Source organism: Zeus faber, assembly GCF_960531495.2.
Source record: "Zeus faber genome assembly, chromosome: 11".
NCBI classification, from domain to species: Eukaryota; Metazoa; Chordata; class Actinopteri; order Zeiformes; family Zeidae; genus Zeus; species Zeus faber.
Genome location: NC_137205.1, coordinates 19953613 through 19974421, shown reverse-complemented (window position 1 = coordinate 19974421; position 20809 = coordinate 19953613). Strand labels below are relative to the sequence as shown.

Sequence of the window (20809 nt, the reverse complement as noted above, 5' to 3'; positions counted from 1 at the left end):
ATTAATGTCAATTTGATCAAACTTTACATATATGGCACATTTTGTACATCAGGGTGTTACACACTTATAATATTCTATTTCATATATACTGTATATATATATATTTAAATATATATAAAAATGTATATATAAAACCAAATATGCATACCTATATAACATGAATATCAAAAAATATTAATCCATATATATATATATATATATATATATAGACACACCCTGTACTGAATATGGTTAGGGGAGATCAGTGCAGACTCCAGGGGTCAAATAAAGCCCCTTGTAGGTTTATACTCCAGACTCGTCTCTCGAAAGCGACCAAACATGAACCAACGACGGGGAATAAAATAATAGCATAAGATGTTCATGTTAACTGCACTGATGCCACCATAATGTTTTATATGCCATAATCACCACATCATCAATTAGATGAAGGCAACACGATCAATTCTCCGGTCACCTGAGGCGAAGCATTTTTTAAATGTCGGAGGGGCCATGTCCGCTGTATTTCTATGGACTCAGGAACTAATCATTAGCCACGTTCAGACTTTGAACCGTGCACACCCACTTCTCCTGGGAGTAGGGGACCGGTCGCCACATTTGGGGAGGAAAAGGAGTTGAGAGCTCATCTCCTGGTGAGTAAAACAATAAATGTAATGCAACTAGACGGCCGTGCAGATCAGGGAGATTGGAAAAACCAAGCGGACGAAGGATTGGGGTCAAAGTTAAAGGAACATTAAACCATCAACCCGGGAGGGGGGAGTGTGTTGTATCGCTAGCGTCATTCGTGTGTCTGTGCACGAATGAAGCGCACGTGTTTGCTCATGCGTGTTTTATTTCTGCCTCCGCACAGGGCATGGCTACCAGCTCGTCCTCCTTTAGGATCGGAATTGTGGGATACGGACATTTAGGTTTGCAGCACCACTGCGCACTGCAGAGCTCAGATCGCTTTCTTTCATCCCATTCGTTTTTCTTACCAACCAGACCCGAAACGACGATTTCAGTCCGTGACGGCTTTTGTCCTTTGCGGCGTGTGTTAATGTTGTAGGGCAACACTTGGTGGACAGGATCCTTGGAGATGGCGCTGGGATGGGCCTCACTCTGGCCTTTGTGTGGAACCGAAACGCCGACAAGCTCAAAGGTTTGGTTCCCGATGACCGCATCCTTGTCGACCTATCGGCCTTCGAAGCCAGGTGTGCGGACGCCCGCCCGCACACACACACACACACACACACACACACACACACACGTGATCAATGTCTCTGTTCTTTGGTGTGTAACGGGTGTGTTTCACAGGAAGTGCGATTTGATTGTGGAGGTGTGCCATCCTCAGATAGTCAAAGACTTTGGGGTCCAGTTTCTCTCTCGGGCGCATTTCTTGGTGAGGAATCCCTTCCTGCACGGTTCGCCGGAGCACAAAACTCTGATTTCGAGCGAGGGAGTAGAAAACAACAGGCAGGCTGGTTTCTAATGTTCTACACATAAAAACCCCCACTGGCGTCCCCTCTTCCAAGGTGGGCTCCCCCTCAGCACTCTGTGATCCCAACCTGAACCGGGAGCTGCGTCGGGCGGCCGAGCAGCATGGGAGGACGCTGTACGTCCCCGGCGGTGCGTTGTGGGGAGGCCAGGACATCCAGAGGCTAGACCACAGCGGGGCCTTGCAGGTAACAAGCGGCTGTGGGCAAGGGTGTACTTTAGCGAGCGATTTCTTTTGGAGAAAAAAAACAAAAACGGGCATTCTGTCTCATCTCCCCTTTCCAGGCGTTGTTCATCCGGATGTCCAAGCACCCGTCCTGCTTCAGGCTGACGGGGGACGCGCTGTCCGGTTGGACGGAGGGCGAGGGGAGGAGGGTCTTATTTGGCGGCTCTGTGGCCGAGCTGTGCCCTCTGGCCCCCAACAACGTCAACACCATGGCGGCGGCAGCCGTGGCGGCGGGGACGCTGGGATTCGCCGGCGTTCGGGGAGAAATTGTGTCCGATACGGCGTGAGTCTTCCCACAAGCAACAGGACCGCGTAACAGGGCCCACTGCACGCGGGAGCTTTAAAACCTCTCAACTTGCACCACAAACCTGAGATGACACACCCAAAAATACAATGGTTCTCATGGTCCTGGTTCTATTTTGAGATGTGACCCTTGGGAGCAGTCAGAATTACTACTACAGTCAGAATTACTCTGAAGTGTTACTGAGTTAGAGTAACGGAAGGTCAAACATAGAGGAAATGGAAGATTTTTTTCCTCGCTTAAAATTCCGTATTTATTAGAATGGAAACAGATGCTTGTGGCCGTGTCTGGAGCCACAGCCACAAGAATGATCAAATCAAATGTGGTGATAATACCACTAAGGATGAGTCATCTGCATTGTTTTTTTCCAAGGCCATGTCTGTAGGTGAAAGGGAAACTTGGTGTAAAATGTTATATATTTTTGTGCATATCAACAACACCAAACTACTCATAAAAATATACTTTATTTCCATCTTAGAAAAATGTTGTCCACTTTCAAAATGCCTCTCAAAGTGGCTAAATGGACTGAACATGTGACTGAACAATATACCAAAACAATTTAGTTACAATAATGTCCTCTTTAATGAAGGAATAATATAAAAATAATAAACGCGTCTTTGATAATGTTTATTCAAATGATAGTGACACCACCCAATTTGTAGTTTCATAGCCATAAAACAATCAATGAGTCTCTTCGATTGAACCACCTGACCTCTGTCACTCCCCACTCTCTCTGAATTAAACCCCCTTTCCCCCCTGGTGCTCCCCCCGCCGCAGGTTAAGTGACTTCCACGTGGTGGAGGTGGAGGTGACGGGGACGAACGGCTTCTCGGTTCACACCGTGAGGAGAAACCCCGCCCAGCTGGGAGCCGTGACGGGCAGCGCGACGTACAACTCCTTCTGGAACAGTCTGATGGGTGGGTCCTGCAGAATGATGTCGTCACTCACACTCACTCACACACACACACACACACACACACTTGTGGCTTCCTGTCTAACCATCCTGGAAGGGGACCGACTTTTGTGCGCATGAAGGTTTCTTTCTTTTCCGCACCCTCTGTGTTTTTGGGGAGTACTTTCATACCTTGACTGAGGGCTTAGGTTTAGGGGATCAAACTATCTGGTATGCATCCAAATGGAAAGCCCTTTTAGATTCAACCCGAAACCTTTGTTTTACCCTTAAAAGTCAAATAGGCTATTTAAAATCAGGGGACTTCGGTGAAAACATGTGTATGAAGCCTGAAGGATCAAGAGGAAGCCCTCAAAGGGTCACCATGCAAGTATAGCAACAAGTGCACAGTACATACAGTGCATGGATGATATATGATATATGAGATACAGTACCAGTCAAACGTTTGGACACACCTACTCATTCAAGGGTTTTTCTGTATTATTACTATTTTCTACATTGTAGAAGAATAGAAAAGACGTCAAACCTGTGACGTAGCACATGATAATTATGCACTCACAAAAAAGTATTTCGAGGTTGACTGACCTTCCTGTCTTAAAAGTTACTGTATGTCTTGTCCTGTCTTCTCTCTGCTTAGTCGAGCTGTTCTGTGTTTTTACTATTTACCCAACCAAACACGACTGTTAGGCTCAAAGGCACGGAGAAGGAAAGAAATTCCACAAATCGACTTTTAACAAACGAGGCTGTTCATTTGAAAGCATTCCAGGTGACTACCCCACAAAGCTGCTTGAGAGAAGCGCCAAGAGTGAGCAAAGTTTTAAGTGAGTTTCATAGTTTCGAGGTCTTACACACTTACACTATTATTCTACAATGTGGAAAATAGTAAAACTCTAGAAAACCCTTGAATGAGAAGTTCTGAACGTTTGACTGGTACTGTAAATAAACACATTGACCTTTCCTTGCATAATTTAAGAATATTAAATTGTGTATCTGGTACCTTTTAAGTCTTCCCGTATGGCAGATTATCTCTGTCCTCTTTAACTTTCTCACTTTTTCTTCCAGTTTGTAAAGGTCATGGAGGCAGAGTTTACTTGTGCTGAAGAAGAACCCGAGAGGAGGCAGAGAAGGAGGAGTAATGAGAAAAGAAACCATCAACCCTGTGTATCTCACAGCATCTCCGACCAAGATACTTAAAGATAAAGAGAGACGTACCGCGCGTTTTATTAAGAATATTTTACGTAAAATGTACGGATGTCAATGTGAACAGTATGACCCTGGGGCCGTTAAAAAATAAACCCCACATCCCAACAAAGAAAGAGCACACAGTCCTTGGTAATAAACATAGAGGTATCCATAGACTTTATTATTATTTTTTTTTAATCTGGTGCAAGATTGTAACAAAAACAGACGAACAGAGAGTGCTGACGTTGCTGGTTCTTTCCCCGATAACAGTACTGCAAAGACCCAAACTCCTGCGTTATATCACGAAGGGAAGCGGTTTCCATTTCAGATTTAACTCACAATTTGAAAAGACCTAACGGAGCATGACGAACCACCCCCCGTTTGCAAATAAATACCGTCACCAAGGCCACCGACACACGGACACACCCACGAAACACACAGATAAAAAGGAGTGTGAGGTCCTCTCTAATGGGATAAGGCAAACAGCTATTATATTAAATGCACAGTGCTTCGACAGTATTGTGTACTGAGGCTTTTTGTTATTGTATATGTGTGTGTGTTTGAAAAAAACAAAAAAAAAAACAACCAATAACTACTACCTCAAAGTGGACAGCTAAGTTAAAATCAGTGTTTTAAAATGTAAAACACTGATCATTCAAGTGAGTAGATATGTTAGGAAGACGAGTGCTCTTTGTGGCGACTGAAACAGCCTAAAAAGTGGAAGATTCTTCTCTGATCCATTCTTTAAATCAGATTGAAAAACAAACAAAAAAACAAAAAACAAAAAAAACAAACCTCTCGTAACCCTCCATCGTAAAACTCCATATTTCCTCTCGGTTATCCAGTGTTAGTACCCTTCTATGTCCTTCTGTGGTGCGGGGTTATTCTTTTCATTAACTTGATTTATCCTTTAGTAGGTAAATAAACCACGGGTTTCACATTTCCTACGAAATCTGATTGATCACATATCATTTGAAGAGAAAATGTGACATAAAATACTGAGGTTTTCACATGTTGGGAAGACTTTTAGCTGCTTCGATCTGCACTCAATGAATTCCATAGAAAGTACTATTTTGTCTGTGTCTGTGTGTGTGTGTGTGTGTGTGTGCGTGTGTGTGTGTGCGCGCCTCAATTCTTCTCGCTAGTGACACCGTTTCCGTTGGCCCCGTGCGCGGCGTAGGACTTGTTTTTGAAGGGCTGGGTGAAGGGCTGGCGGATGTTGGCGCGGTCTTTCTCCGCCTCCAGGTCTTCGTCGTAGCGCTCGTCCTCGTCCTCGTCCTCGCTCTGGCGCGGAGACGAGTGGCGGGACAGCGACGGGGACGGCGGGACGGAGGCCGGGCGGGGGTATCGGAAGCCCGAGCCCTGGAGAGGAGAGAGCCGGGGCGGCGTCAGGAAGTCCGACGAGCCAAGCGGAAGAAACACAAGAAGTGTTCTTCTAAGCGGTGTTTATTCTGGCTTTCAAAGATGAAATTCACTTTTTAAGCTCTATTTTTTCCATTTAAAAGGACTTCACGAAAAAAAAATTTCAAGGTGATCTTTATGAATTTAAAGATAATATAATTGTAATCTCATTGTCTATTACTTATATTAACACACATATATATATATATATACACACACACACACACATATACATATATACACACACACATATAGTATATAACAATTAAGTGTGTATTTCCAGCCATGCTTGATTAAATGTTTTACACACACACACACACACACACACACACACACACACACACACACACACACACACACACACTTTTTTTACCCAAGGACTTTTCAAGCACTTTTCAGCAAAAAAAGGGCTATTTTCAAGGTGCTCCAGTCCTACAACTTTTGAGGATGACATTCAAGCACCTAAAAGGACCCGGTGAGAACCGCGTTCAAAAACGGGACAAATAAATAGCAGGAACAGAAAACAAAAACGATTAAAAAGGGTGGAGGAATCTCGACGCACACCCACAACTGAGTAGATATGGACTTACCGAGGTGGCTTCATGAGGTTCGTAGATGTAGGTGTCAGGGAAGGCTTTGGCCAGGGCCATGTGGCGGGCGGAAATGTAATACTAGTTTAAAAAAAGAGGAGCGAAAGCGCAAAAGAGAAGTAAGTCGCCAGGTTTCCCATGAATCGTGGTCTCAAAGTGTCACCGGGGTTTCTAAAGATCGGGGGTTCGCAACCTCTTTTGATCCATGACCCCCTTTTTTTTTTAGGTCTCTAAGTTGTGTGTGCTAAATTTTTGGAGCCGACATCACAAATTCTATGTATCCCAATTCACGTTAAAGCCGACAGTACAAGTAACATATTGAGGCTAAATAAGAATATTTTTTATTCTTTCAAAGCTGTTTTTTTATTCTTTCAATTACTGGTCAAAGTGTGGATATAAGGCAACTGTTTCGTGTGAATTTGAGCATCACAAGCTACTTCTATTATATCAGAGCATGGAGGAATCTCCAAATTTATCACACAGAAATAATTTCACTAAATTTTGTTATAAAAATATAATCACTCAAATATCAATATATCAGTGTTATGAGTCGAGCGCCACAGTCTGGCCACTTCCCACAAGACCAGGGCCAGTCGCCGGCATAAACACTCTACGCGGTTGTTTTTATTTTAGATGTAGTTAATTCCTAATGGAATGAAAACCCCTGCTAAGGGCCTCATAAATGCACGGGCCGGCCCTGCACAAGACAGGAAAAAAACCTCTGACGCCTCCTAACGGGGGCTGCAGAATATCTAAAGGTGAAATATTTTAAACTTTTCCCTCGTCTTCCCACACAGACCGGGCGACGCTTTCTAAACGCTACCAGGGAGTCGGGTGGTGGACTCTCACCCTGCCGAGGTATCTCCAGTCCAGCAGGTCGCTCAGACGCTCCGTGCGGTTCCGCTGGATGATCCTCTGGCGCCGGCTCTGCTTGCAGAACTGGAACAGGAAGGAGGTGAGCTGGTTGCACGACTCGTCCACGCTCCGGTACCGCCGATCCAAGATGTAGATTCCTGCAAACGAGGGGAAAGCAAAAAGGTTCAAGAGGAGGAAATTATCTGTCCCTGAAGTCTGTGGGTTGTCGTTTCAAGAGGACGCAAAGGGAACATAAGTTTGATGGGCGCACCGTATGCCGAGGGGTCTGCGATGTGTTCCTCCATGAAACAGCCGAAGCCCGACAGATTAGTGGAAACGGAGGGGATTCCCATGACCGTGCACTCCGCTAGCAAGAGAAAACCAGAGAAATGGGAACACATTTTTTATCATTTCACTGTATTTTACAAGCTACACAGGCTAAAACAAGCTCGCCCAAACTCTACGTGGCGGCATGAGAGGCTCACCTGGGGTGTAGCCCCACGGTTCATAGTAGGAGGGGAAGACGCCAAGATGGCAGCCTCTCACAAACTCCTCGTAATCCATGGGAAGGAGAGGGGAGGTGGACGACAGGAACTCTGGGTGGAAGATGATCTGATGGAGGAAAGAGGACAAGAGATGAGAGAGATGAAGGGATAAAGAGACACAGCGGTTACTCAATGACTGCAGCCTTTCCCTTACCCTGACATTACCCTCCCCCAGTGGTGGAAAGAATACTCAGACCTTTCACTTAAGTAAAAGTACAAATAAAATCACTCTCATAAAAGTAAAAGTACTTTTCATATCTGGTGCCTTGATATAACAGAGCCTGTAATACAGTATAAAGGATAAAGCTCATGCATATCCTGATTACAATTCACAAAAAAATGCTTACTTTCATATACATTACTATGTCAGTTACTTATATACTTAAAAATGTAAATTATATATATATATATATATATATATATATATTTTATAATAACAATAAATATAGCTGCAGGCAGCTATACACAGGGTCCAGTTTAGTTGTGTTGGGTACGTATTACAGTTTCCCGGGTTCTCTGAAACACAGCACGATTTTCCGAGTTTACTTGAATGCAGCATTTCTCATTTCCTCAGTTCTTTTTTTTTTTTATGCACTGACTGACCTTGATGACTAGATTTTTGGACAATGGCTTCATTATGGTCTTAGATTTTCAGTGATATTTCTGTGGGTAATTACCATTGCGCAGCTTCTATTTTTCCGACGCCACCTTGGATTTTGAACTCATCCCTGAGGCGCACATTACAGTGTTGTCGAGGGACGCTCAGTCGACATTTCAAGGACTATTTCCTATTTATTTTTCCATTAATCCTGCAAAGTAATGCGGACCACGGATTTTAAATATCAATCTATCAGATCTACTGACATCTACCAGGTAAGAAGCTATATAAATATACACGTAAAGCGGAAGTTTGGTCATTTCTAAAGACTTCACAGGGCCCATTCCACGCCGCCAAATAGACACGGTCCAACTGGACATTCTCAATCGGAATCTGTACATTTATAATAAATAATATGATGGCATCATAAAGCGTATTTCTGTAAATCTCATCTCGTACCTTTTCGAATGACACATGTGACGTGTTATATAGCTAGAAATACTGAATATTTGGGGTCAAATTTGTTCAGTTTTTCACTAATATCTGCTCCGTATGTGGATCGATTTGGATGAAACTTCGACCCACGAGATGTTTGCCACAGCGCGGATCAAACAAGACATGTTTGTGTGTTATGCAAAGGGGATAGGTTAAATGCGTTGACATATTTTGGGTTTGCGTTCACCTTGATGCGGTCCGCAGAGCTGTTGAAGAGGCCGATGCGGCGGATGCAGGTGAGGATGGGGTCGTTGCTGTCCTCCAGCATGTTGTGGGTGCAGATGGGAGGCTGGGACTGTCTCTGGGTGGCAAAGATGGCACGCTTCATCATGGTTAAATCATCTTTATCCAGCATCTTGGACACGTCTGGCAGCTGCCCACTGAGCACAACAGCAGATTGAAGACCTTATCGGACTTGGTGCCTTAAATGTACGCTGGTCAACGTTGAACTTTTAATTTCCGTTAATAATTTAAAAAACAAAAACAAACAGTTAACCATAAAGAGTAGACAATCTGACTTACACCAGCAGGGAGTCGTAAAGTTTCTTTCCGAAGCGTTCCTTTACTGTCTGAGCAGTATCCCTGATAGGGAGAAATGTCGAATTAAAGTGCAGTACTGAATGGCAAACCATTAAGACAGGATAAGGAAATAACCTAGCCAAACACTGATAAAAAAAACAGTGAGTACCTACTTATACTGTGTTAAAAAAACAAACATAAAAAAAACCACATAAGAAGCAAATATTTTCTAAAGAGGTCAGAAAATATACCAAAAATCCAACTGAACTTCACAACAAATAAGAAACATGTATTTCACATGCTAAAGCACATTAAAATGCTTTAACTGAATAGACTCATTACATTAGTGTACTTTAATTTCGCTCTCATAATTCCATTGTTTGAAAACTTTAATTTAAGCTGAAGCAACATAGTGTATATGTTTGTGCCATGCTACTGATAGAACGATAGACACAGAGAGAGATTGCAGGTTAGAAATCCAGTCTGACCAGAGCTGCTTCCTGACCGCTTGTCCTTTCAGCGTCTCCACGTTGAAGTTGTTTGTCCTCGCTGGCATGATGAAGAAGGCGATGACGGTCACATCGCTGTGGTTGACCTGTCACACACAACGCAGCGGAGTGGGAGAATTTGGATTTTAAGAGATATATCCCACTGCCAAAACAACATACTGTAGTTAGTGGTTGAGCTATACGGTAAATATCCTTTTTGTTATTATTTGTTTGAATAAGACATTAAAATGCCTTCAGCTATACTCGAATAGAAATAAACAGAAAATACGCATCATCTAGAATAATTTTCTATTTTCATAGAAAAAGAGGACATCCTCACATTGGGCCGCATACTGGGACACACAGACACAGACACACACACACACACACACACACACACACACACACACACACACACACACACACACACACACACACACACACACACACACACACACACCCTCAGCAAATAGTTGAGTCGGGCTAAAGCTTCGAGGAAAACATCGGCTCCTTTGTTGGAGAATTCGTATCTTCCAGCGATGAACAAAAACACACACTTGTCCAGATTGAAGTCAAGGTGCCTAAAAGAAAGGATAAAAAGAAAACATATATATTCAAATATTTGAAACATTTTCAAATACAATATTTGTCATTATTTCATCGATACTTTTTCCATTTATACATGACGTCCTTATACATACACACAAAAAAAACCCACCATCTGATTATGTGACTTCTTTCCATAGAGGCTTTTTAAATGTTGTTACTATGACCAGAAAAACATTAATCAAAATAAATAAATGATCCATATCTAAACCTCAAGAACTTTTTTGCCCAGGTACCATTCTTAAAGCAGAATTATGTCACTTTTGGTATTGCACCCCTATAGTTTGAGTGCAATTGCACTTCTATATCACTGTCGTAAAACTGTGTCTGGTGTTCGAAAATGACTTATTTTACTGGACAAATCTGAACCTTATTGGTCACATTTCAATAACAGTCTATGTTACAAATGCAAATATAACGTACACCTAGATTACAGTGTCCCTTACAGGGACCTTGCTGCTTTCCGGAGTTGAGAGGGCACGGGGCCCCCCTCTAACGGTGTAGCTACCAGATGTGCTCGGCCTGGCAGATCGGCTCGCGCGCGCCAGTCAGAGGGTGAAACAAACCCTGTGGCGCAATGAAAGTGAGGGCTGGCGCGCGCCAGCTGGTGGGGGTGCTAAGCGCACCACTGGCCAGCCTTGCCTGCACCGTCAGGGAGGCTGGCCACACTTTTCCCGCAGTTTTCGAACACGCACACAGAAGTTACATAGTGCAAGAACAGGCGGTCAGGGGAGCGGCTGGGGATGAGAGAGGTGACATTCTCCATATTATAAGTCAGTGTAGCATCAAAATGATTTTGAAGCTGTTGTTATTTTAAGGTAAAGAAGTTACGTTGTGTTGCTTTAAAATATCCATTTGTGGCTGACCAAGGGGCGTGGTTAAGCTGCAGCTGCAGACAGCAGCGCAGCTTCCTTTCTGCAGACAGGAAGCTTTCTTAATGTTTGTCTGTCTTGCAGAGGGGAAATGGTGCAGGTGCAAGTTTCTGGTCAGCCGACCAGAAACTTAAGAAGCGTCATTTCTCCTGCGCCCCACTGGTTGTCATTATTATTATTGATCATCATTCATCTGTTTTGGCAGCGAGCCTTTTTGTTGATCTTTATTATTTACTCTTGCCATGTTACACCCCACTGGCAGAAAGACTCTCTTCCTTAACCGGTACGTGTGGGTAGAGACTCCCAAACCATTCTTATATAATTCAAATTACAATCGGTGAAATAACAAAAAAAAACAAAAACAAAAAAAAAAAAACAAGACTGACAACCAAAACAAGACCGGTAACTACTTAAAAACACAAAGGGATCATTACAGTCATCAAAGCTTATAATTATTGTACACATACTTTGTTGTGGGGGTGGTGCTGTTTGAGCCACACGTGTCCTGGGTCTAGGTAATTGGGGCTCAGAGTGGGTGCATACCTGTTGCTCGTTGGTTGGTCGAGCAACAGCAACGAGCAACAGGTAAAACCCCCATCCCCACACACACAGGGAAGAAGTCCCTGGCCTGACACATGCCTATCTACTCCAGGGCTTGTTCCATCTAGCCCACTCTCTACAATAAAACTGTGTTTTCTGAACCCCATCGTCTGTATCTCTGTGCCGGTGGTCCCTGGAAACGCTACTTGGTTTCCGTGTGGCAGGCGAAACTGCCACACATACCGTTATACTAAGCTGCCGTGAACCATCTCAAATGAAACACACATTTACAAATACGACACGGCGGCTCTCTGACCCGTAGAAGTGTCCTCTGATGAACTCCTGGATGCGGCCCTTGCTCTGAGCGTGGAGGTTCTGGAACTCGTGCATGGCCGAGAACTTCTTCACATTCAAACCGTTGGGAGTGATAATGTCTGAGGGAGGACATGGGGAGAGAGAAATTATATAAGGGACAGGTGGTGTGCAAAACAATGAGAAAACACTACATTTAGTCAAAAGATTTGTTTTATCTATTGGGCGTCGTAATGAAACACACAATCACAAGGTATAATTAACGATTAAAATAGGAATAAATATCATCCATATCCTCTTATTACAAAAAATATATAAATTACGGTAGAAATCATCTATGGATTAGCTTTCCAAAATGTTTGCTTGTGGCCCGAGTTAAAAATGAAAACCAACTGTCCAGGAGCTGAATTTAAGAGGTTATGGATAAGTACCACAACATGACTTTCAAGGTCAAATTACGTGTATTTACATACAACACACACACACACACACACACACACACACACCTGGCTTCCTCTTGAGTAGGTGCTCGGCCTCAATGGCCGTGATCTGTGACACGGTGGTGAACACGTGAGCACAGCGCGCTGCCGAGCGCTCCAAACAGTAACGATGGTAGATCTGTCTGTCGCCTGCCTCTTTATCCACATTGAACTGAGAGAGAGAGAGAGAGAGAGAGAGAGAGAGAGAGAGAGAGAGAGAGAGAGAGAGAAGAATACTCAATTGTGACAGCTAAATACACCTGCCAGAAAAGGAGGGACAATGAGTGGCAACTCACCAACACACCTTCATATATTCTTAAACCACCAATTATTTTAGCATGGCATATGTGTTATCCTTACCGCTAATATTTAAGTGATACATACCGTACAGTGTTTCCCAAATAATTAGATTCTATTGGTGGCTGAAGCTGACTTGGGAAGGGGGGTATTGTCAGGCGATAAAGATAAATAGTTGATCAAATCTTCTTTGTTAACTTGAAGTACATCCAAACAGCCAACATTTTCTTTCTTTCGCTCTAATTTTTGAGTGTCACAGAATCGAATATATCTCACACTAATCAGCCAGTCACCAGTCATGGCCAATCAAGCTGAAAACCGGCTGATTTATCCGTGGATCTCTACATAAAACATCCCCCCCGGGGCCTTTTCCTCAATTGCAGAGGATATCGGCCTTTATTTTAAGCAGGCTTAAATATGGGAAAGGCTATTGTATCTAATTCCCTCTGTTTAATAAGTATATTTGATCATAATTTAACATGAATTTTAAATCAAACTTCCATTTGGGTGCCATGCCATGAAACACATGTATGGTGGAAAAAGAGAGAGCAACCGTGAAAGCTGCACTTGTGGTGGAAGCCAACGGGGGAATTACAGTTTTCCGAGTTTGCCTTGAACGTACCACTTCCAGCTTGGAGCGCTGGAGAGTGAGAGCGCTCAGAGCGGGGCATTTACCCCAAAAAGCAATCGGCTACGTAGCAGTAGGTAATACAGTAAACTAAATAAATCTACAATAAAAACACACAGTTTTTATTTGCTTTGTTTGGGAGCGGAGCTTCGCACCGGAACAGCTCCGATCTGTTTTTCCCCCGGGCTGTATTTCAGGCAGGATTTTATTTGTTTGTGTAGACCACGCCCCTGGCTTTTATTAGAGGTCCGGTTGTTTATTTGTTTGTTTATATTTGAGGACATATGGTACCTGTAATAAATACTACAAAAAAATACAAAAGTACCCCATTTACATGCTTGATACTCCATAAGGTAATAGATACGTACAACTGTGTAATGGTAAATGATTTAGTAATAAAAGGAAAAAATAAGAAGTGAATTAAGAAATTGTCATGAAAATAATTTAATTTGAACATTAACTACGTTGTTTTCGAAGCACTTAATAAACATGAAGCAATTAGTCTTAACTTGTTTTTTATATAGTGTTTTTAAAACATTTATTGGACTTTGGGAAATGATGATAAATTGCAGAAATTGGATTCATGCACATTATTCAACAAGCGATCATGAGTCGATGATTTCTGATTTTCTTCTTCATTAACACACACACACACACACACCTCTGACAGCCTGTTGTAGAAGTCCACACTCCCGGCGCACAGGTAGCGCCCCAGCAGCGTGGCGTGCGTGGTGAAGATGGTGGCGATCGGGAGCTGGCGCTGTCGGCACAGCACCAAGCCCAGCCCCGCCAGCCACTCGTGGAAGTGGGCCAGGATGTGGGGGGGATCCTCACATTGGGCCGCATACTGGGACACACACACACACACACACACACACACACACACACACACACACACACACACACACACACACACACACACACACACACACACACACACACACACACACACACACACACACACACACACACACACACTTAGACGTCAACAGGAAGTCTGACAGGTCACTGGGTTCAGAACAGTTCTTAATCCGCTCGGTTTTTATGCAATAGAATCGAGAGCGAGACAAAAAATAAACAGCCTTCCTCCCTCAAGTGTGTTTTGTTGCTTAAACTACATCTTCATATTTTTCCCTTCAGACAGTTGCTAATATTCAATAGAGAACTGTTGTAAATGGGATGGCCACATGTTCCAAATTGAGCTGGACAGTGGCTCATTGAGGCTGTCTCTATTTTTTTTTTATTTTAAAATTTTTTTTTTTTGATGTTCAGGCTTCTGGTCTCCCGTTTCTGTTTAACCCGACCAGGTGGACCCTGCGAGCCTCTCACCTCTCCCAGCAGCCAGGCCGTCAGGAAGCCGAACAGGACGGCATCGTTGGCCTCGCGGTCAAACCACGGCACGCCGATGGCGCAGTTCTCCCACAGCTCGCTCTTCCAGCGGTCCAGAGACCAGGCTGTGAAGGCCACGTCGATCAGGACCACGTAGGGGCTGCCCTCAATGAGCCAGCGGCCAAAGTAGACCTGCGGGTGAAGGGGGAGGAGGAGGAGAGGTGAAGGATGAGTAGAGAGGAAAGAACTGAAACTGCGTGGGAGGGAAAATGAACATAATACACAATATTTTGTTTGCATTGACAGCGGGGACAGGAAAAATAACCACGATGTACAACCTTACAAATTGTATTTATTTTTGTTTTTTTTAACCTTTATTTAACCAGGAAGAGTCAATGAGACTCTTGAGTCTCATTGAGATAAAAAAAAAAAGAGTTCCAGACATAAAAAAAACCATAACAATTTACAATGAAATTAAAGAATGATTTACAGATTCATAAAATATCAAAAACATTCTCAATATGCATCACAAGTCATCAACATCAGGGATAAAACAGCCGCAATATGTATCCGTTTTTTTTTTCCACCAATTGCTGAATGTTAGACTTCAACGAGAGAGAATCATCAATTACAATTCCTGGATATTTACACTGAGATACAGACTCAGTGTCAGAGCCCTGAAAAGTGGTGATGGATGGAAGGTTCGGTGGCTTTCATTTTGCAAATAAAAACATCATCAGTTTTGCTTTGTCAGCATTCAAAACAAGTTTTTAAATCACGCACATCGTACAATATTAAAAGCAATTTGTAGCTTCAAAAGAGCCCGGTTTGGTGAAGACGCAGAGCAGTGTATCACGGTATCATCTGCAAAAAAGTGGAATTTTGTGTTGGAAACATTTTGATCAAGACTGTTGATTTACAGTATATATAATGACTCTTAAATAAAATAAATTATATACTATATATATAATATTTAGAGAGCGCTCACAGTGAAATATTTCTGTTAGACATTAATAAATAATGGGACCATTTTATTCCATACACATGAAAAGAGGTGCTGAGTGACTATATGTTTGCAATCTTTAATTTGCAGACTAGCTGGAATGTCAGGCATTTAAATGGTAAATTAGTCCAAATTTTTGCTATCGTTTGAACTCTGAATTCACATCATTTAACTGAGACATAGTCACATCATAATACGTCCAGGGGACACCCCGGTGTAAATCGTACCTGGTATAAAAATACCAGAGGTAAATGTAAAGAAAAAGAAAAAGAAAAAAGTATACAACCGACGCTCACAAACGCCACCGGCTCCAGTTCGTGCCGTGAATATCCCCTCGCCACAACCTTTGCCTGAGCACTTTTAGAATGGGCTGAAAGGTCTCCCAGTTCAAAATCAATCACATGGGCTTCCAAAAAGTCTGAACCACCGCTTTAAAATAGCAGCTCCGCCACGCGGCGGCATGAGCCACCGTCACACGCTGCTCCTCCAGTGACACAGCAAACACATAAACATAGAAAGGTATTTATTCCTACAAGTGGGCACACACAAGGAGAGGGAGAGAGCGAAAGAGAGAGAGAGAGAGAGAGAGAGTGAGAGAGAGAGAGAGAGAGAGAGAGAGTGAGAGAGACTGATACAGCCGTTAACCTTTAAGAGAAAATGCCGTTGGGTTTAGAGACATGGTTGGAGATGGACAGACCGAGAGGAAACTGATAGAGAGGGGGAAAGAATACACTGACAGAGGAGGGATTATTTTATTATTGTACTTTGTAAATGCATTTTGCCTTTGCTTTCTTGTCACGATCTCATGGCCTTTTTCATTTAAAGCACTTTGAGTTGTTTGAGGTGCTTTACAAATAAATGTTATTTTTATCATCATCATCATTACTATTTTTATTATTATTATTATTATTATTATTATTATTATTATTATTATTATTATTATTATTATTATCAGTTTGATCTCTATTAGACTGTGTACTTTTATGGTCAAAATAAGTTTAAAAACGTTAACAATAAATTTGGGGTTTCGGGGTCAGAACACAGCTTGGAGACGTGGAGTGGAGTGCAGCTGGAGTTCACCCTGGAGCAGGACCCCAGGGCAAACCGGCACGAATTCAACGTTTTGACCGTAAACATCCGACAGTGCCTTACGCCTACCTTACACCCACTGGCGTTCATCTTGTCGATGGTCCTCTTCAGGGCCGGGTTTGTGGGCTCGATCAGCTCCACCTGCGTGCGCACGTTGCTTTCCACATAGGGGCCCACCAGGAAGTAGTTCTCCCCCCATTCCTCTGAGGTCAGACGGGCTTTGGTCTGGATCACGGTGTAGATCCCCCCAACTGCGCACATGCAGAGACATGCCCAAAATGATGGAACTGGCTCCCAGTCCCTTTATTCTTTTTATTCTTTTTTTAATGTTTAACTGTGTGCAATTTGTATGTTCAAGATTAAGATTTTTATTTGTCACATACATATACATACTTTCATATATATATGCAGTGAAATGTAATGTTACAGCGCTTTGTCTTTTAATTATTTTATTTTGTATTTTTTTGTTTACTCTCTGTGAGGAAATTTGAGTTGCATCTCATGTATGAATTGTGCTATACAAATAAAGTTGATTTTTATTATTAATTATTGTTATTTATTAATTATTATTATTCACAGAGATGAAGATGAAGACATTTGCTTCTCTTTACAGGGTATCTTTATGGTTCTGCAGTTATCCCTGCAAATCAAAGGTTCTTCCAGATAGGACAACTTGAAAAGATAATAATAATAATAATAATAATAATAATAATAATAAACTATTCCAGTAAGCGGATTTATTTTCTCCCAGATGTCAATGCTTCACCGTATAAAAAGCACAAGGTAAACCCGCACGCTTGTTGACTTGCCTTTGTTCGCTACCTCCCAGGCGATTTCAAACAGGACAGCATCCTCCAAATCAAATTCCTCATCCCACTCCTCGAGTCCTGAGAGGGAGGTGACGGACAGGCTGCGTGCTAGAGGCATGCTGGGAAAACAGACAGGACGCACCGTTGAGAGGGAAGCTCCGTGGAACGGTTCGATTTCCAATACGGCGGTGAACAACTCAACGTGCAGGTCTGTGCATCCTGACTCCCAATCACAGCTTCCCATTCGAGGGATAGCCACTGATGCTGTGACTCTGATTCTGGCTGTTGTTACTGCTGGAAGCGGTCTTTTGGGTTAAGCTTATTCTGGGGATGAACTTATAATAAGTCTCTCAACCAGGCTATCAGCTCAAATTGTAAAATACAATTGTAAACGTATAAATGTTAATGAACATCTTTGGCCATTGGTTTCCACCACATCAGCTCAGTTCGACGGTGACTTTTAGCCAAGGTTAAACACAAGACATTCACTCACCCACCTACCCATCATACAACCAATTTCCTATTGCATTATAGTACTTCATCAAACATCTTGTAGCTTCCCTATTTCCCCATGCAGAAGAGGTGGTCAGCGTCTCTCGCACAAAAATAACAAACAATAGAAGGAATAATAATGCAAAATAATAAAAAACCCTCTAAAAACACTTGTTTCAAATAGTGCAGTGGTCTGATAGAAATGTAAGAGAAGACTGTCTTCGTTCATATTTACTTCCTTCTTTACTAAAAATATATATTTTCTACAATTTTTAAAGAATGTCAATATTCACTTGAATACACTATCTAGAAAACATCAAACCGAAAAAAAAAATTGGAATAGAAAGAAAAAAGGTCTGTAATTGTAGAAGTACCCTGTATAATAGTTATCTGTATAGAGTACGGCAAATTATGTGAAATATGAGTGTGTGTGTGTGTGTTTCTGAAAAGCAACACGTGCTCACACACACACACACACACACACAAACACACACACACACACACACACACACACACACAAATTCTACTAGCAAGTAGTATAGGGTATTTGAGACAGTTTGATAAAGAGTCAGTCACAGTGAAATGCAGTGGAATAACTTTCAAGTCAGTGGCAAAATGTAGAGTTCACTTCATTAACAGCCGACATCGCCGTCTTTCTATCAAATGCAGCATTTTAGTAAATCCTGCTTCAATTCCTACCTGTTTGTAGGGAACTGATGCAACCACCTTACCACCGGGAGTGGTAGTGAAGCAAGGGAGCAAAAGTAGAGAGGCAGGCGTAAAGGAAGTGTGTGTGAGAGTGTGTGTCTGTGCTTGTTTCAAACATGCTCCAACAAAACAAACTGTCACACTGCCATCGGTCGGGCCCAGACACTTAGATAGCCCAAAATGACTGCGTGATCTGACTCGAATCAATCCACAAATCCCTAAATCCAGCCCATGGGGACGCTATTTTCGTCACCCCACACCCACACCCACGGGGCTCCCTTAACAATGTTTACATTTGACGCACTTCCGCGCCTTGGAGTGACATGTGCGCATTTCGCCAACCTAAAATGAAATCCACTCCAGCTGCTTATTCTATTCTATTTCTGCCAGTGTATTGATAATGAGGCAGAGCACAGCATCCACTCCCTGCAGTATTGGTGTGTTGGTGGCAGACGATTTGGGGGGTAAAGTCAGTGGTTCCAGTGGCCCTGGCTTCAGAACAGTACTGGCGATATTGCATATTACCAGACCTGGGAGTGACGTCACACCCACATTGGGGAGATTAAATACCGGTGTGGGTTGGTTCCGTGTAACACACTGGGTGGGAGGGGTGTGTGCAGTGTGTAGTGTCCTGTGGGGGGGACACTGTGGCCTCAAGAGCGCTGTCGTCACGGCCTTCTTCAGCGAGCAGTTCCCAAAAAGCAGGCGCGCGCTCTCTCTCTCTCTCTCTCTCTCTCTCTCTCTCTCTCTCTCTCTCTCTCTCTCTCTCCTCTCTCTCTCTCTCTCTCTCTCTCTCTCTCTCTCTCTCTCTCTCCTCTCTCTTCTCTCTCTCTCTCTCTCTCTCTCTTCTCTCTCTCTCTCTCTCTCTCTCTCTCATCTCTCTCTCCTCTCTCTCTCTCTCTCTCTCGGCTCGTACAGTAACATCGGCGACATATTCTCCTTCGAATGTTTTCAATGGATCCACTCTCGTGTGAACTATTTTGGAGAATTCCCAAGAGCAAGCCGCGCGTTCCGCCACCCGTCTGGACCAAAAAACAAAAAAAAACCCAAAAAATAACCAAACAAAAAAAAAACCCAAAAAATAACCCAGGAAAAAGATGATACAGATGAAACAAATCAAGATAAATAAAGATAAACGACAAGGTGATGTAATAATAATAATAATAATAATAATAATAATAATAATAACCGCTCCGTTTGAAAACGCGAACGTGACAACCGACGGCGAGGGAGAACCTGGGACGCGGACGCTGCGTGCGGATGTGTCCGCGTCGGCGAGTGGACGCGACTATTATTGAGACCAACCGCGGGGACTACTCACCCTTTCGAAATCACCGCAGCTTCACGGGCGCAAGGGCGACATTGGCAGCTGTCACCATCGGTCCGGGGGGAGAATAAATACAATCAAAAATAGAGGAGAAGAGGGGAAGCGAAGGGGGCGGCGGCCTGTGCCAACCAACGCCGCTCCGATTGGCTCGACGCGCCGCCGATCGCTCGGACGCGCCGCGTGCTGTGGATCCACGGAAGGGGGCGCGGTCCGGGGGTTAGTATCCGCCCACGCCCCCCGCACCCTAAAGCAAAGCGAGGAACGGGGCGTTTTCGCCCAACAAGTCACGCGATTGGCTCCACGAAGTTTGAAGGGTTTTACAGTGGCTGGTGGACTACTTTATTTTTATTTTTATTTTTTTGTTGGAACATTTCCCTTCAGACATCTCACCTTTTAGACCATGTTTTAAAATCGACTTCTATCTCTTTATCTTCGAGTATTTATTAGCTTTTTTTTTTTTTTTTTAATTCTCTATGTTCTTCTATTTGTGGTTATTCCTTCTCTATTCTTCTCATTCTCTCTACTTGAAAATAATAATACACATATTGATACTAATAATGATACTACTACTACTACTACTACTAATAATAATAATAATAATAATAATAATAATAAATAAAAATAAACAATCCAGGCCAGCAAGTTGTTGTGGGCCCTATAATGAGAAAACTTGGCAGTGGCTTCTCTGGATTCCTCTACCTCCCCTAACCGCCAAGAACCAAGCTTTTGTGTCGGTCT

General features: G+C 43.0%; 2 protein-coding genes across 2 annotated transcripts; one reads left to right on the top strand and one right to left on the bottom strand.

The window, feature by feature from the left end:
- Nucleotides 1-850: 850 nt before the first annotated feature.
- aspdh (aspartate dehydrogenase domain containing) lies at nt 851-4007 on the top strand (the record flags this gene model as incomplete). Its single annotated transcript, XM_080009104.1, has 7 exons — nt 851-905; nt 1043-1187; nt 1291-1375; nt 1509-1658; nt 1756-1979; nt 2775-2914; nt 3970-4007. The coding sequence occupies 7 exons, from the start codon at nt 851-853 to the stop codon at nt 4005-4007; spliced, it is 837 nt and encodes a 278-aa protein (XP_079865230.1).
- A 233-nt stretch (nt 4008-4240) lies between these two features.
- On the bottom strand, nt 4241-20218 carry gys1 (glycogen synthase 1 (muscle)). Its single transcript, XM_080008913.1, has 16 exons — nt 20066-20218; nt 17545-17663; nt 16805-16986; nt 14644-14835; nt 13976-14161; nt 12417-12561; nt 11915-12032; nt 10041-10161; nt 9581-9687; nt 9096-9155; nt 8761-8953; nt 7421-7547; nt 7207-7302; nt 6930-7093; nt 6081-6161; nt 4241-5451 (listed from the first exon to the last, which is right to left on the bottom strand). Exons 2-16 carry the CDS (start codon nt 17660-17662, stop codon nt 5218-5220), a joined length of 2124 nt encoding a protein of 707 aa, XP_079865039.1. The 5' UTR covers nt 17663; nt 20066-20218; the 3' UTR covers nt 4241-5217.
- Between the last annotated feature and the right edge of the window lie 591 nt (nt 20219-20809).

What these genes read in the sequence shown, in the direction of transcription:
- gys1 (XM_080008913.1), bottom strand. Translation starts at nt 17,662, where the DNA reads ATGCCTCTAGCACGCAGCCTGTCCGTCACCTCCCTCTCAGGACTCGAG. An exon ending in TCTACAACAGGCTGTCAGAG is followed by an intron (nt 12,562 to 13,975) that starts GTGTGTGTGTGT and finishes TCTCTCTCTCAG; the next exon opens with TTCAATGTGGATAAAGAGGC. An exon ending in CGCAGACCCCTCGGCATACG is followed by an intron (nt 7,094 to 7,206) that starts GTGCGCCCATCA and finishes CCTCGTTTGCAG; the next exon opens with GAATCTACATCTTGGATCGG.